This window comes from Lampetra planeri, unplaced genomic scaffold, assembly GCF_965212315.1.
Source record: "Lampetra planeri unplaced genomic scaffold, kcLamPlan1.2.h2 scaffold_278, whole genome shotgun sequence".
Lineage (NCBI taxonomy): Eukaryota > Metazoa > Chordata > Hyperoartia > Petromyzontiformes > Petromyzontidae > Lampetra > Lampetra planeri.
Genome location: NW_027615105.1, coordinates 62,113 through 76,519, shown reverse-complemented (window position 1 = coordinate 76,519; position 14,407 = coordinate 62,113). Strand labels below are relative to the sequence as shown.

General features: G+C 54.8%; 1 protein-coding gene across 1 annotated transcript in view; it reads right to left on the bottom strand.

The window, feature by feature from the left end:
- LOC144740731 (ral guanine nucleotide dissociation stimulator-like 1) overlaps positions 1-13,876 on the bottom strand; it is a 28,276-nt gene extending 14,400 nt beyond the window's left edge. The window contains exons 1-2 of the mRNA XM_078623495.1: positions 13,548-13,876; positions 12,584-12,686 (exon numbers count right to left, since the gene is read on the bottom strand). Of these exons, the coding sequence (XP_078479621.1) occupies positions 12,584-12,598 (15 nt within the window). The 5' untranslated portion in view covers positions 12,599-12,686; positions 13,548-13,876. The remainder of the gene's footprint in view (positions 1-12,583; positions 12,687-13,547) is intronic.
- Positions 13,877-14,407: the final 531 nt, after the last annotated feature.

The following is a 14,407-nucleotide window of genomic DNA, read 5'->3' as shown; positions in this document are numbered from 1 at the left end:
CGACGTTTGTTTAGTACTCATGTTGGCCAGGGGTCAACTCGTGGGCTCACAAACACTGCGACTGCTGAGACGAGTGCGCAATGCGGGAGAGAGGCGCGGACGGAAGTGGTCAATAATAAAGTAATGGGGGCGGGCCACGCGCGGACTAAAGTAAGTGTCGGATCGTGACTTCTCATAAGGAGCGCGCAGCCCAGATCCCTGGCGTGCGCAGTTGACACAGTGGGGCTCGCGCTCCTACGAGAATCTCATGCCGCCGCTGATCTGACAGGAGGCGGAGCTCAGCCTGGAGGCGAGCGATGGGGAGCGGCTGTCAACACAGACGATGAAGCTTCGTCTGTCAACACAGACGATGAAGCTTCATCAGATGATGAAGCTTCATCACCTGTCAACACAGACAATGAAGCTTCATCATCTGTCAACACAGACAATGAAGCTTCATCACCTGTCAACACAGACAATGAAGCTTCATCATCTGTCAAAGCAGGTGATGAAGCTTCATCATCTGTCAACACAGACGATGAAGCTTCATCATCTGTCAACACAGACGAGGAAGCGTCGCTCGCTCGCCCACCGCTCACATCCTGCTGCTGAGCGGCCCGGTGCCTCACAGGCCACGGAGCGGTCCACAGCCCGGGGGTTGTGGACCGCTGGCTTCAGGGACGCCAGGGGAAGGAACGGAGACAGAAGAAGGTGGTGGGTTGAGGGGCGCGGAGACGATTCGCGCAAAAAGGAGGAAGACGGTGGAGTGGGACCAGCGGAGAAGAAGGGGGGCAAGGAGGAGGAGAGGATACAAAGGAGTGGGGGGCATTGGGGGGCTCGAGGCGATCCTGGCGGGGTACGGATTGTGAGGGGAGGCCGTGGACAAGTGTGGGCTGGGGGTAAATGAAGGACGCAGCGCTCCCCGCCCCCCCCCAGCAACCTCGCGTCGGCTCGGACTTTACCAGCGTACAAACATTGTTTTCACAACCCACTCCGCCCGCGAAGGCAGCGATGTTTTTTTATTCTCCCCGCAGTCGATTTATGTTTTTCTTTGGGGAGGGAGGGAGGGAGGCTGGGAGGGGGGGTTTGTTTGTGTTGAGAACGCAGCTCTCTCGGGGTGACCGCGTTGCTGCCGAGCAGGGGGCGGGGGGGAAGAGAGACAGATTTGTCCCAAGATGGAATTATTAAAATAGACGTTTGGCTTAAATGTCCTAGCAATGCGCACATTTACTAAAACCAAGCACCACCCGGTCCCCACCCCTCCGCCCGGGCCAGCAGTCGTATTACAAATTATAGTGCTGCGTCACACAGCCAGACTGTGTACGGTGGGGTACAATGTGGGCAATCCCAACTCTCTCCAGGTGTGTGGCCGGCAAGGACGAGACGGCGGTAGGCCACGCACATCCGCCAGAGGTGTTCCCTTCAAGTCGAGGCACCAAACATCGTGACTCAAAGCGTTCGTGACGGCAGGAATTCATACTCTTTGGGTCTCTCGGTAAAGTCACGGAGATAGGTTCAAAGAAAATAACAAAAAATAACTACAAGTTTTTTTGTTATAACAAAAACAACGACAAAACTAAAAGTTTTTTGTTATTTTTGCTATTTTCTTTGAACCTATCTACGTGACTTTACCGTAAGACCTTCTGCGCCAACGGCAGTGGCACGAGCAGGCAATTGCAGGGCTGCACCTTTGCCTCTTTCGCAATGCATCTGAAGCGGAGGTGGGAGGGGGATCTTCCGGAGCGATGATTGTCAACCTGGGGAACCCCGCGGTGATGTGGATCTATGGGACGCGTCGTGGGATATTAATCTGCGGGTAAAAAAAAAAATTCGGTCTTAAAGCCGGTCGACCCATGGCACCTGGGTCTGTCCCGTGACCTCCTGCCAGCGAGCCCTCGGCACTTCACGTGGCCTCAAGGTGCTCCTCACCTGGAATAGGCACCGTGGTGACGTCACCGCCACTGGTGGCTGTTGTTGATGTGGGGAGCGGTGGTGCAGCGGTTAGCGCTACGCTGCGCTACGAACCCGGCGACCCGAGTTTGATTCCCGCCCACGCCCAACACCAGTCACGAATATCTGAAGCGGCCACAGGCCTCCACTAGGTCGACTCAGCCTCAAATGAGTACCTGGTGCGATGTGTAAACATCGCCAGTGGGGAGACAAAGGCGGCCGGGCGTGGTGCAGGCCACCCACCCCCTCGTGTGCCGTGCCGGCCTTCATAGCTGCTCGCACACAGCACTTGCCCCAACAGTCTGTTCAGGCTATACCAGGGTCTTTGTAATTGTCATCACACCGAACAAACGCGTTCCGTGTCAACAGCACTGTGTGCAGCCTTAATAAGGATGATTATTTCATAGTTGACGTTTCAGGTGTCTGGCCTTCTTCACGGCACGCAAGTGCTCCGAAGGACGCACCAGCAACCTTTTACGATTATACTTTTAAGATGAGAGTAGTCACACTGCACATTGTGATTATTGAAGGGTTTGTTACTCAAACGTCACAATTCGTGAACCTGGAGCACCCAGAGAAAACTCTATCCCACACAGATTGGAACTATTTAACTAATTTGTATTTTACCAGGTAAGGCCCACTGAGCTATATCGCTCTGTTTCAGAAGTGACCTGCCCACAAATCGATAGCTCAATCAAGTGGCTCATCACGTGGCAATGTATCGCTGCCAAATGCTCCCAATGCATATTTCTGAATTGTGGAGGGAAAAACCAGAGGACCATGACAAATATCCACGTGACCACGGGGAGAGAGAGACACGCAAACTCCAAATATACAGCAGCAGCAGGCGTCAGGATCGGGGTCGGGGTCGAACCCACGACCTCCTGTATACCAGGCGAGGTAGTTAACATCTCCTAGCCACCGTGATGATGATGAGAGAGAGACTCGCAAACTCCAAATATACAGCAGCAGGCGTCATCAGGGTCGGGGTCGAACCCACGACCTCCTGTAGTCCAGGCGAGGGGGTTAACATCTCCTAGCCACCCTGGCGCCCCTGCACCGCCTCTTGCCGATCGAGGGTTACGGGGCTCCTCCTCGACGCCCAGCGCTGCTGCGTGTGCAGGCCACGTGCGTCGTGGCCACCTCCAAGTCGCCGCTGGGTTTCCTGCTGCCCGAATGCGCACCGAGGCCTCGCATCTCATCTCCCGTCTTTGCAAGCCCCGCCAAGAGCCGGGGGTGGAATTTCGACGTTCCGATGGCGGCGGGGGGGGGGGGGGCGAGTCGATCCGTAGGACAACCGCCCAATAGACAAGGTGGCGTTTGTGGGATTTAGTATTTTTTGTTCACGGGTGAGCTCTTCCCAGCGCGATCTTCCGCATGGAAACTTGCGCTCCGGTTGGCGTTGGGCGGTGGCCATGGAGCCTGAGAAATTGACGGCTGGAAACTTGACACTGCAATTCAACCCAGGTCAGCGGACCTCAGCGGTGAATACAGTAACACAGCCATCACTCTTACACAAAGACAGAGATCCCCCACCCCCCTCGCTACCCGCAAAGCCTTAACAAACTGTCGGGGCAAGCGTTGTTAGCGAGCGCCTATGAAGGCCGCCACAGCGCAGCTATGAAGGAGCGGGTGGGCCAGCACTCGCTCCTGGCCCCCTTCGTCTTCGCAGGTGACGATGTTTTTCCACTGCGCCAGGTACTCGTTTAAGGCCGAGTCGACCTAGGGGATGGCCCAGAACCGGCTCAAACAATTCGCCGTCACCGTTATTGGTCAACGAGCGGTATTCAAACTCGGGTCGCCACGCTCGTAGCACAGCGCGCTAACCACTGCGCCACCTCTCGCTCACACGCATGCGCACACACGCACGCACACACACACGCACACACACACGCACACACACGCACACACACACACACACACACGCACACACACGCACGCACACACACGCACGCACGCACACGCACGCACGCATGCACACACACGCACGCACGCGCACACACACAGCAAGTGCGCACAGAAACGCATTCTCTCCAACAAAACAACGCAAGGTGTAGAGTTACTAGCTCCCCCATTCACCTTCACGCCGTCATTGTGACGCCCGTAACCCGAAACCCATCACCACCAACATCTCGCGTAGGTGTGGGTCACGCCAGAACTCGTCACGAGGGAGGGGGGGCGACCGCCGCGGAGTGACGGGAGCAGCATTGGCTCACGAGCGATGGTGGCCACGGTTGGGGCGGCCTTCATCCAGCAGAGGATAGACAATGGCTGACGATGAGGACAAAACGCGCGTTGCCGATGCCACCCGACCCACACCCAACCTGCCCTCAACGACGCAACGGCACGTTCCGGCCAGCAATGTCAATCCAAAGAGTGGCATCCAAAACAGGGCCCGACCAATCACGCCGAGGGGAAGGTGTTGCGTTGTGACCTTGAGCAAAGTGGCTGACGCCAACCCTTCGATCGCCTTTCCACGGCCCAGTCCACATTCGCGTCCAAGCCGTTCCTACAGCGCAGGGCGACCGTCACGGGCGCCGGTGCCCGCCGCCACGTTGCTCAGACGCCGCAGGCCACGGCAGCGTCCCGGTAGGGGGCGGCGTTGCCACCATGCGCAATCCCAATTGAGCGATGTCGCGATTTTATTTGTGTCGCTGTCAAAGCCGCCAACCGTGACGCCGGGCGCGCGGCGGCCTCCTCTCCTTGTGCTCGGCGCAGGCCGAGGGGGGCAGCCCCCTGCAACCTCGCGGCTCGCGACGCTGCGAGCCGAAGCGCTTTCCGCCTGAGAGGGAGCTCGTTCTACGATAGCCAGCGTGGGGGGGGGGCCCAACGCACGCCTTTGACCCCGCCGCACGCGACCTCCCCGATCGACGGCGACGCCGGGCGGATGGAGTCGACCCGGCGACCGTCGGACCGCCACGGGGCCCAGTGGCGCCGGCCGTCACGGCGTCACCACGCCGGCGTCCCACGCGTAACGACGACGACGATCGGACGGCCCTTCGTCAAATCCGCCGCTGGGTGAAGGTCTCCCCGCAAATGCCGTGTCGGCCTTCTCCTCCACGGTTTTAATTGCGCAGATTTAAGGACGTCACTTGAGATTTGCCACCCACTCAATTGCTGCCCGTTCAGAAGCGGGGTGGATCCCGTCCACGCTCCTCACTGAAAGGAGTGAACACAGCGTGTTTACGATGCGGCCAATGGCTGTGTCGGTTGTGGGGAGGGGGGGTGGTGGGGGAGGTTGTTCGAAACCTGCCCGTCGTTTCAAATGCTCCACGCGGTACTGACCAGGGCGGGCCACATGCCTCGCAATCCGCGGACCTCCGATACACGAAGCGCCGGACGTGCTGGCGGACGGCCCTTGCCATCGCTCACCCGAGAGGCCTCGTCGTTGCGTTTTGGCGATTGAAAGTAATGGATACGCCATTCATAATGTACGACACTGGACAATGGAGCCATCGGTCAGCGAGCGCGGCCAGTCAGGTAGCGCCTATTTTAGCAGGCCGGCACGGCTCCCGCAAGGTCGGCGTGGTGCGGCCGGCACGGCTCCCGCAAGGTCGGCGTGGTGCGGCCGGCACGGCTGTCGGCATGGTGCGGCCGGGACACCGCCCGGCCGCCTTCGCCTCCCCCGGTGCCGATGTTTCCACACCGCACCGGGGAGTCATTTCTGAAGGCCGAGTCGACCTGGGGAGCGGTTTGGATGTCACTCGCACCACTGATGCTCGAGCCCCGGCCGGGAATGGAATGTGGGTCGCCGAGTTCGTGGCGCGCTGCACTAACAACTGCGCCACAAACTCGTCATGCGCACACATCCACGGAGCAGACGTCGGCTGTTGGGGAAAGTGCTGTTAGCGAGTGCCTATTAAGGCCGGCGCGACTCGCAAGGTCAGGGTGGTGTGAACCACGCCCGGCCACCTTTGTCTCTCTGATGTTTACACACACTGCACCAGTTACTTATTTTAAGGCTGAGTCGACCTAGGGGAGGCCCGCGACCGGTTCAGATATTCACCGCCGATGACAGCCGTGATCTGGAATCGAACTCGTGCTAACCACTGCACCACCGCTCCCATCGACAACAGCCGCGGCGGCCTCCATTCGACACCGGGCGGCGGTGACGTCACCACAGGGCTTGTACCAGGCTACGTGCACTTTGAGGCTCCGATCAAAAACCAAGACCGTTGGGGCAAGTGCTGTTGGCGATCGCCTGCGAAGGCGGCCACAGCATCAGATTGGGGGTGGGTGGCGTGCGCCACGCCCCAAAGTCGTTGTGAACGTCGCTCCTCCGCCCTCCGTTGTCGCTGGAGGGCGACTGCCTCCAACTGCCCAGTAGCAGCAGCAGCGTCCTTCACGAGCCTCCTCCTCCACAGAGGCCGATCTGGATCAGGTTCACATCCTCTTGTACCACATCGGCCCATTTTCTTCTCTAGCCAGCGCCGTGCCCGTTTAGCCCCCTCTATGCAGCCAAACAGAAGCTGCTTGGGCATGCGGTGACTGGACATGCGGGCTGCGTGACCCGGCCACAACTGCCGGAGGGGCTCACTGATGGGACTGCGTCCAGGATGCAAATGTTCCACAAAGACAAAGATCCCCCCCCCCCGTGTAGCCTGTAACAGACTGTAGGGGCAAGTGCTGTTAACGAGCACCTACGAAGGCCGGAACGGCACACGAGGGGGTGGGTGGCCAGCACCACGGCCGACCGTCTTTGTCTCCCCAGTGGCGATGTTTACACACCAAGTCCTCATTGGAGGCTGAGTCGACCTAGGGGAGGTCCAGGACCGGTTCAGATAATTGTCACCGGTGTTGGCCGTGAGCGGGAATCGAACTCGGGTCGCCGGGTTCGTAGCGCTAACTGGCTACACCACCGCTCCCCATCACACACACACGCACGAAGGTGCTCACATACAACACAAACTAATTATTTATATACAACACAAACTAATTATACACACACAAACTAATTATACACACACAAACGAGAGTTACATATATAGACCAAACTATCTCTAGGGCAGTACATGGCGCAACAGGGCGAAATATACAGTGCATGTAAATCACAGGACACACCAACACAATGAACAATGCAGCGGGCTGACCACACATCCGAACGGGCCCCTTGAGGAATACAAGGGCCTTGGCACTCGTGAACAGACAGTACCCTGGCGAGAAATGTGTTTCCCCAGTGTCTGCATACGAAAGCGGAAGTTGAACATTTGTCCCCAATTGTATCCCTGGCGACGATGATGATAACGATGATTTCAATCACCGTCACCGTCATCGTCAAACTGGAGTGAAGCGTCGACGTTTGCTTGCCAGCATCAACCATCCCTCCAACTCCAGCCCGATAGCACCCCTTCTATGGGATCGCTCTGTCTGTCTCCGAGTCGTCCTCTCTCTCTCTCTCTGAGTCGTCCTCTCTCTCTCCGAGTCGTCCTCTCTCGACACGCGACCCAGATCCAGGAGAACCGCCGGCAAACGGAGCGACGGGGTCGTCCAGAACAAACACCGCCTCATTCGAGACCCCAGACACCCCAGACACCGTGGCACATCCTTGGCTTTGAAGCATCATCAGAACATCAGCGCCGGGCCGATGCCGCGTCTCCTTCGTGAAGGGAACATGGAAAGACAAAAGCTGAGGCGGTGCGATTGTGGCTGCTGCTGCTGCTGCCCTCCCACTTAGCTCTCTCTCTGAGTCGTCCTCTCTCTCTCTCTGAGTCATCCTTTCTCTCTCTCTCCGAGTCGTCCCCTCTCTCTCTCTGAGTCGTCCTCTCTCTCTCTCTGAGTCGTCCTCTCTCGCTCTCTGAGTCGTCCTCTCTCTCTCTCTGAGTCGTCCTCTCTCTCTCTGAGTCGTCCTCTCTCTCTCTCTGAGTCGTCCTCTCTCTCTCTCTGAGTCGTCCTCTCTCTCTCTTTCCGAGTCGTCCTCACTCTAAGTCGTCCCCTCTCTCTCTAAGTCGTCCCCTCTCTCTCCGAGTCGTCCACTCTCTCTCTCCCCCTCTCTGAGTCGTCCTCTCTCCACGAGAGCGAGCAGCGGACACTGGGCGGTGGTGGCGGTGGCGGTGCAGTGTAACTCGTTGACATTATTATGAGAGCCATGTTTACTCTCAAAGTCAAAATTCAAAGCCACTCGCTACTTAACCCAGCAATGTTTGCGGTACTTTCTGTCGGCGGTCCGAAGCTTGTGATGGAAATTCTTCATTCCTATGGCAGGGTCCAGTCTGCCCATCCCAACAACCGTCATGATGTTTTTTTAACTGTTAAATATCAAAAAGTCGCGTCGTCCCGCACAGCTCCTTGAGTCAATTCCGTGCTGGGTGAGGGCATCACCACGCTGTGTTGGCCGTCGGGGTGGACACGACCAGGCGTCGCCACGCCGGCTCAGGCGAGTCGACCGCCCCGACGTTGGTCAGCCCAACCCGTGTCGCCAAGTGGACCGCGCGGTGCGCCCAACCGCTGCCCCACCACTCCCCCCCTCATTATATAAGAAACAGCTGGCAAGTGAAGATTGTTTGTGCGGTGCCCCAAGGCCCTAGCAATGCAGATGACAGCTGCACAGCTGCCCATGATGAACAATATCTCCATCTGTAATCGCGTTCGGTCAAGGGGGCCCCGTGGCAAAAAGTTACCATCCAGCTAAAATGTTGACTCACCATGTGCACAACGGGTCCACACAGACCCATAGATTTACATAGAGACCCACATGCAGACCCTCACACAGAGACCCGTAGGATCACGGACTCACGTAGAGTTCCACGGACTTAGTGACTCGCGCAGATACCCACAGACAGAGACCCACACACGCACACCAACATACATAGCTGGAGACCCATAGACCTATATAGAGACCCATAGACTTAACAGAGACCTATATATAGACTAGCGGAGACTCTTCGGCCTACAAATAGTCCAATCGAGACCTACGCGTGCCCAAGTGTGACGTGCGCAGCCCCTTCATCAATCCGCTGCTGGATCAGGGCCTCCCCGCGGGAAGCGCCAGGTGGGTTTGACCGTACTTCACCACCCTGGTCAGCGCGGATCGGCAAAGGCGGGAGGCGCAAGTTCTGTACCCACAATGTTGGATTTGCGCTGCCCACTGGCGACGCGTTCATAATTAATCGCAAACGAACTGGAATCCCACCCACTAACTTACGCCCCGAGGAAAATCTCCAATTCCCTAAATCGGTGCGAATCTCATCGCACGGCGGCCCACGCGGATTACGTTAACCCCGTGCGGACGTCCTGTACAGTCCAGGAGCTACCCTTCATCTTCAAAAAAGGGCCCTTAAATGTTGAGTTAGTTCACCCGTAATGCTGGGACATTTCTGACGGTGCCACCGTGCTCTTCCACGACCCTTGCGAGCAGCAACCCCTCGGGTTGATGTGAATTTCTCAAGTGGTGCTGCGGTTTTATTTAATTTTTTTCCGACGGAGGGTTATTGTTGAGGAACCACAAAACGGCCACCCACAGAGAGCGGACGCGTCAATGGTGCATGCAGCCTGGGAGCCATCTGCATCTTTCGCCGCTGATCATCTCGAACAAACAACTTTGACCTGTATTCTTGGTTCTTTCGGTAAAGTCACGTAGAAGGGAAATAATAAAACAATAAAAAACAATACAATTATCACGACGTTTCGATTGCAACACAAGCAATCATAATCAGGTGTGAAAGCCACAGCAAGAAAATGTGGGAAAAAAATTCTTGCTGTGAAAATGTTTTTCTTGCTGTGGTTTTCCCACCTGATGATGATTGCTTGTGTTGCAATCGAAACGTCGTGAGAATTTGTATTATGTTTCATTTTTATCATTTTATTATTTCCCCTCTACGTGACTTTACCGAAAGAACCAAGAATATGAATCCCTGCAGTCACGAAAGCTTTAAATCGAAATTCGAGTTGTACTCGTTAAGAGTGTAACATTGACTCGCGAATTGAGCGAGGTTATTTATTATTTCAAGAGCTTGGGGATGAGAGATGACGACGACGATGATGATGGGCGAAGGGAATTCCCAAGTGCAGCAGTGGCGACGGAAGAAGCGTAAAGAGAAGTGAGGTCACCTGCAGTGTGGCGAGTGGACGAGTGTGTGGGGAGGCGAGTGAGGTGAGCGTGTGAGAATGTGTGGCTGCGTGAGTGAGTGGGTGAGTGTTTTTGGCGAGTGACAGGGAGGGAGGGTGGGCGAGTGCGTGAGTTTGTCGTTGATGTGACCTGCAATATGACCGAGATGAACATGTCTGGTGGGCCGAGCCCTCATACATTCACGTGAACGGTTTCGATGGCAGTAGGAGCGGTGGTATACAGATACGCGATATACAAATCCAAAACGACAAAAAAATATTTAAAGCACACACGTAAACTCACAGCAGGGACGAGCGGTACAACGGTGGCCGGCACAAAGCACGATAAACCCACTCACCCGAGCTCGAAACCTGGTCACGGCTAACATCGATGGCAAGTGAGATCTCAACTGATCCTGCACAAACCCTTGTCAGCAATCAGCACTGACCGCATGGGTCAAGTAGAGGCTGTTTATTATGATTACATTATGAGACTTGCATACTCGCACAGAGACCCACTGACTAACATAGACTCGCAGAGACCCATTGACTCAAGTATAGACTCATAAACTCACATCGACCCATATACAGCACCCACACAGAGACCCATAGACTCACATAGAGATCTACAGACTCACAGAGACCTCCAAATACTTTCCTAGAAACCCCATAGGCTTCGAGACCCATACACTGTACTTGCATCGGGACCCAGTGACATATAGAGGCCGACCGATGTACAAAAAACCAGCGATTTCACCAACCCGCACGTATCAGCGTGGTGAAGTATGGTCAGACAACCCTCACGACCGGGACAAAGCTTCAGGCCTCCAATGCAGCAGTGGACTGAGCAGAGGGCCGTAGACGATTATTTCTATCATCAGCCATGGTCATTCCACTGCTGCATGAAGGACTTCTCAAGCCCCCTCACGATTCTGCGATGTGATTGATCCACCCAGCAGCACCTGCCACGTGAGGCCATCTCATGGCTCCATCTCCTCGACGGACGTGCTCTTTGCCGATTATGACACGAAAAAATCAACACATTCGTCAATAGCACCGTGGTCTTAAAAAGGATAAATATATACGAACGTACGAATGACTGGCGCAATGGCGCTTATTCAATGGCGGAGCCAGGATTTTCAGGTAGGGGGGCAACCCCTCCAGCAATGAACAATGATAGAGGAGTTGTTAGTGAGTAAGGACTTGTCACTTGCTTTCCATTCGACGCGTGTGCGGCGATAATGCAGCCATCGATCTAGGGTCGAATTCGAACCGCGTTGTGTGATCGGCATCGCGCTCGCTGAAGGTGTTGATGCCTTCAGGGAAGTCGTGTCCTGTACACGCAACTGCGCACAATTCTGTGAGTCACTTATAACCGCTTTGCCGTTACATATTGCCAATTATGGACTCAGACTGTTGTCCTATCATCTCATAGAGTCCCTGGCACATAATAATATGCTACACAGTGGCAGTGGGGGTTTGCAAAATGCCGATTTATTACTAATAAACCCCAATGATCCGATCGAAATTAGGGATTTCGATCGGATCATTGGGGGGGGCACGTGCCACCCCTACCCCCACTGGCTCCGCCAGTGCACTTATTCATAGCACATAGGAAAACAGCGAGGCCAGAGAAAGCCGGAGTGCATAACGAGAGTTGGAGACTGCACCATTGGGACCTGGTGAGAATTATATTTTTAGACTCGCAAAAAGACCCACAGACTCACAAAGAGACCACAACACACACAGAGGCCCACAGAATGATATACAGGCCCATAGAATGACATAGTGACCCATAGATTAACATAGAGAACCATAGACCCACATAGAGACCCACTGACTCACACAGAGACCCATAGACTCATATATAGACCCATAGCCTCACACAGAGACCCATAGACTCACACAGAGACCCATAGACTCACACAGAGACCCACATACTCACACAGAGACCCATAGACTCACACAGAGACCCATAGACTCACACAGAGACCCATAGACTCACACAGAGACCCATATACTCACACAGAGACCCATAGACTCACACAAAGACCCATAGACTCACACAGAGACCCATAGACTCACACAGAGACCCATAGACTCACACAGAGACACATAGACTCACACAGAGACCCATAGACTCACACAGAGACCCATAGACTCACACAGAGACCCATAGACTCACACAGAGGCCCATACTCACACAGAAACCCATAGACTCACACAGAGACCCATAGACTCACACAGAGACCCATAGACTCACACAGAGACCCATAGACTCACACAGAGACCCATAGACTCACACAGAGACCCATAGAATGACACAGAGACCCATAGACTCGCACAGAGACCCATAGAATGACACAGAGACCCATAGACTCACACAGAGACCCATAGATTGACACAGAGACCCATAGACTCACACAGAGACCTATAGACTCACACAGGGACCCATACACTCACAAAGAGACCCATAGACTCACACAGAGACCCATAGACTGACAGGGACCCACAGAATGACGCAGAGACCTGTCTGAAAAGGACAAATATAATCGGCGACGTTTCGGCCAATGGCCCTTTATCAGTGCTGTTGTAGTTAATTATCTCTTACCTTTACTCCCATCATCGTCGGGGATGGAGGTTTCAGTCTCCTTACATTTCAGCTCAGCCACTTCCAGGACGCGTAGACGAAACGGTGTGTACAGTACAACTAACTACACACGCACACAGAAACAGAGATACAGCTCCCCCATACAGACAACACAGGCGGTTAGGGCAAGTGCTGTTAGCGAGCACCTATTAAGGCCACTGCAGGACACGTGATGTTGTTGGCAGTGGTGGTAGCTGATGTCTTCAATAATAGCGCGCCCGGCCGCCTTTGTCTCCCCAGTTATCACGGTGACCAAGTCTGATTATATCCGCCCTCGCCACTGAGGCTCACCGTGGTTTTGTAGCGCGAGTGTGCTAACCACTGCGCCACCGCTCCCCCACCACAAACACTATGAACACACAACCCACACATCATACACAATGTGCATTTATACCGGAGAAATCCGATGAGCAGTGAAGCTCTTTGTCGTCGCTTTTAAACGACTGGGGAGCACGTGCTGCTCAATGCCGAGAGCCCCGGCCCAGACAGCCGCCACCAAAGATAGCCGAATACAAGTGGCGCTAACCACTGCGCCACCGCTCCCTCCCCTCACCACCACCACCACCACTCAACGCAAAGCTCCCCCGTGTAGCCTCAGACTTGTCAGGGCCAAGTGCTGTTAGCACACAAACACACGAGGCTGGGCGGCGATGGGCGATGGGTGGCCACCAACCACGCCCGCTCGCTCCGCCCCGGACCGCCTTTGTCTCCCCAGCGGAGATGTTCACCGCACGCCCCAACCCGGGTAGTTCGTTTGAGGCCGAGTCGACCTAGGGGAGGCCCCGGCAGGACCGGTTCGGATAATCGGTTCGGATAATCGTCACTAACTCGGTTCAGGCGGGGTCGTGGCGCTAACCACTACGCCACCGCTCCCCCCCGCCACCACAATCAACAATCAGAGAGACAAACAACAACAACAACTCACCACATCACGGCGTCGGCAGCGATCTGCGAGCTCCCATCATCAATAGCGACGACGCCTGCCGCTTGTTTATCATGGGAGAGGCACGGGTCCACTACAGTGCACCATCACACGCGTGTGTACACAGCGCGTCGTTATACATCACCACCATCACCACCACCATCGTCGTGGGCGGCGTGATGTCGTTAACGTAGTTGTCGATCTCCGCGCGCAAGGTGACACTTGTTGTTGCGTTGTGGGTGGCCGCCTGTCGCGCTTGGCGCCTGCGTGAGACCGTGTGGACATGGAGCGCCCGACGAGGATATCATCAATTGGTGACACGGCGAGGGAGCATAAATTATGTTAATATCTGAGGCCCATATATGGAGTTATTGGGCGTGGCTTTGTCCATATAAGGAACACCGGATAACGTGACGTAATCAATCCGTGACAGCAGGGATCATAAATTATGTTAAAGTTTGACGCCCATATATAGAGGCATTGGGCGTGGCTTTGACCATATAAGGAACACCGGATAACGTGATATAATGAGTCCGTGACAGAGCGAGAGCTCATAAATTATGTTAATATCTGAGGCCCATATATGGAGTTTTAGGCGTGGCTTTGACCATATTAGGAATACTGGAAATGGGATTTCGACCGATTTCTTAACGATACGAAGACCAAACCCCACTTCCCCCAAAGTGCCCGAGGAGTGATCGAGGCTGTTTCATTCCTGTCCCATGATCTCTTGATCAGAAAGAGACATTGCTGGAATCAAAACTAAATCCCATATTAGGCCCGAACGTTGACACCGATTCGGCTTTCCAAGCATTAACATAATATATATTTATAAACATAACATGTATCATTAACGTCTTGAC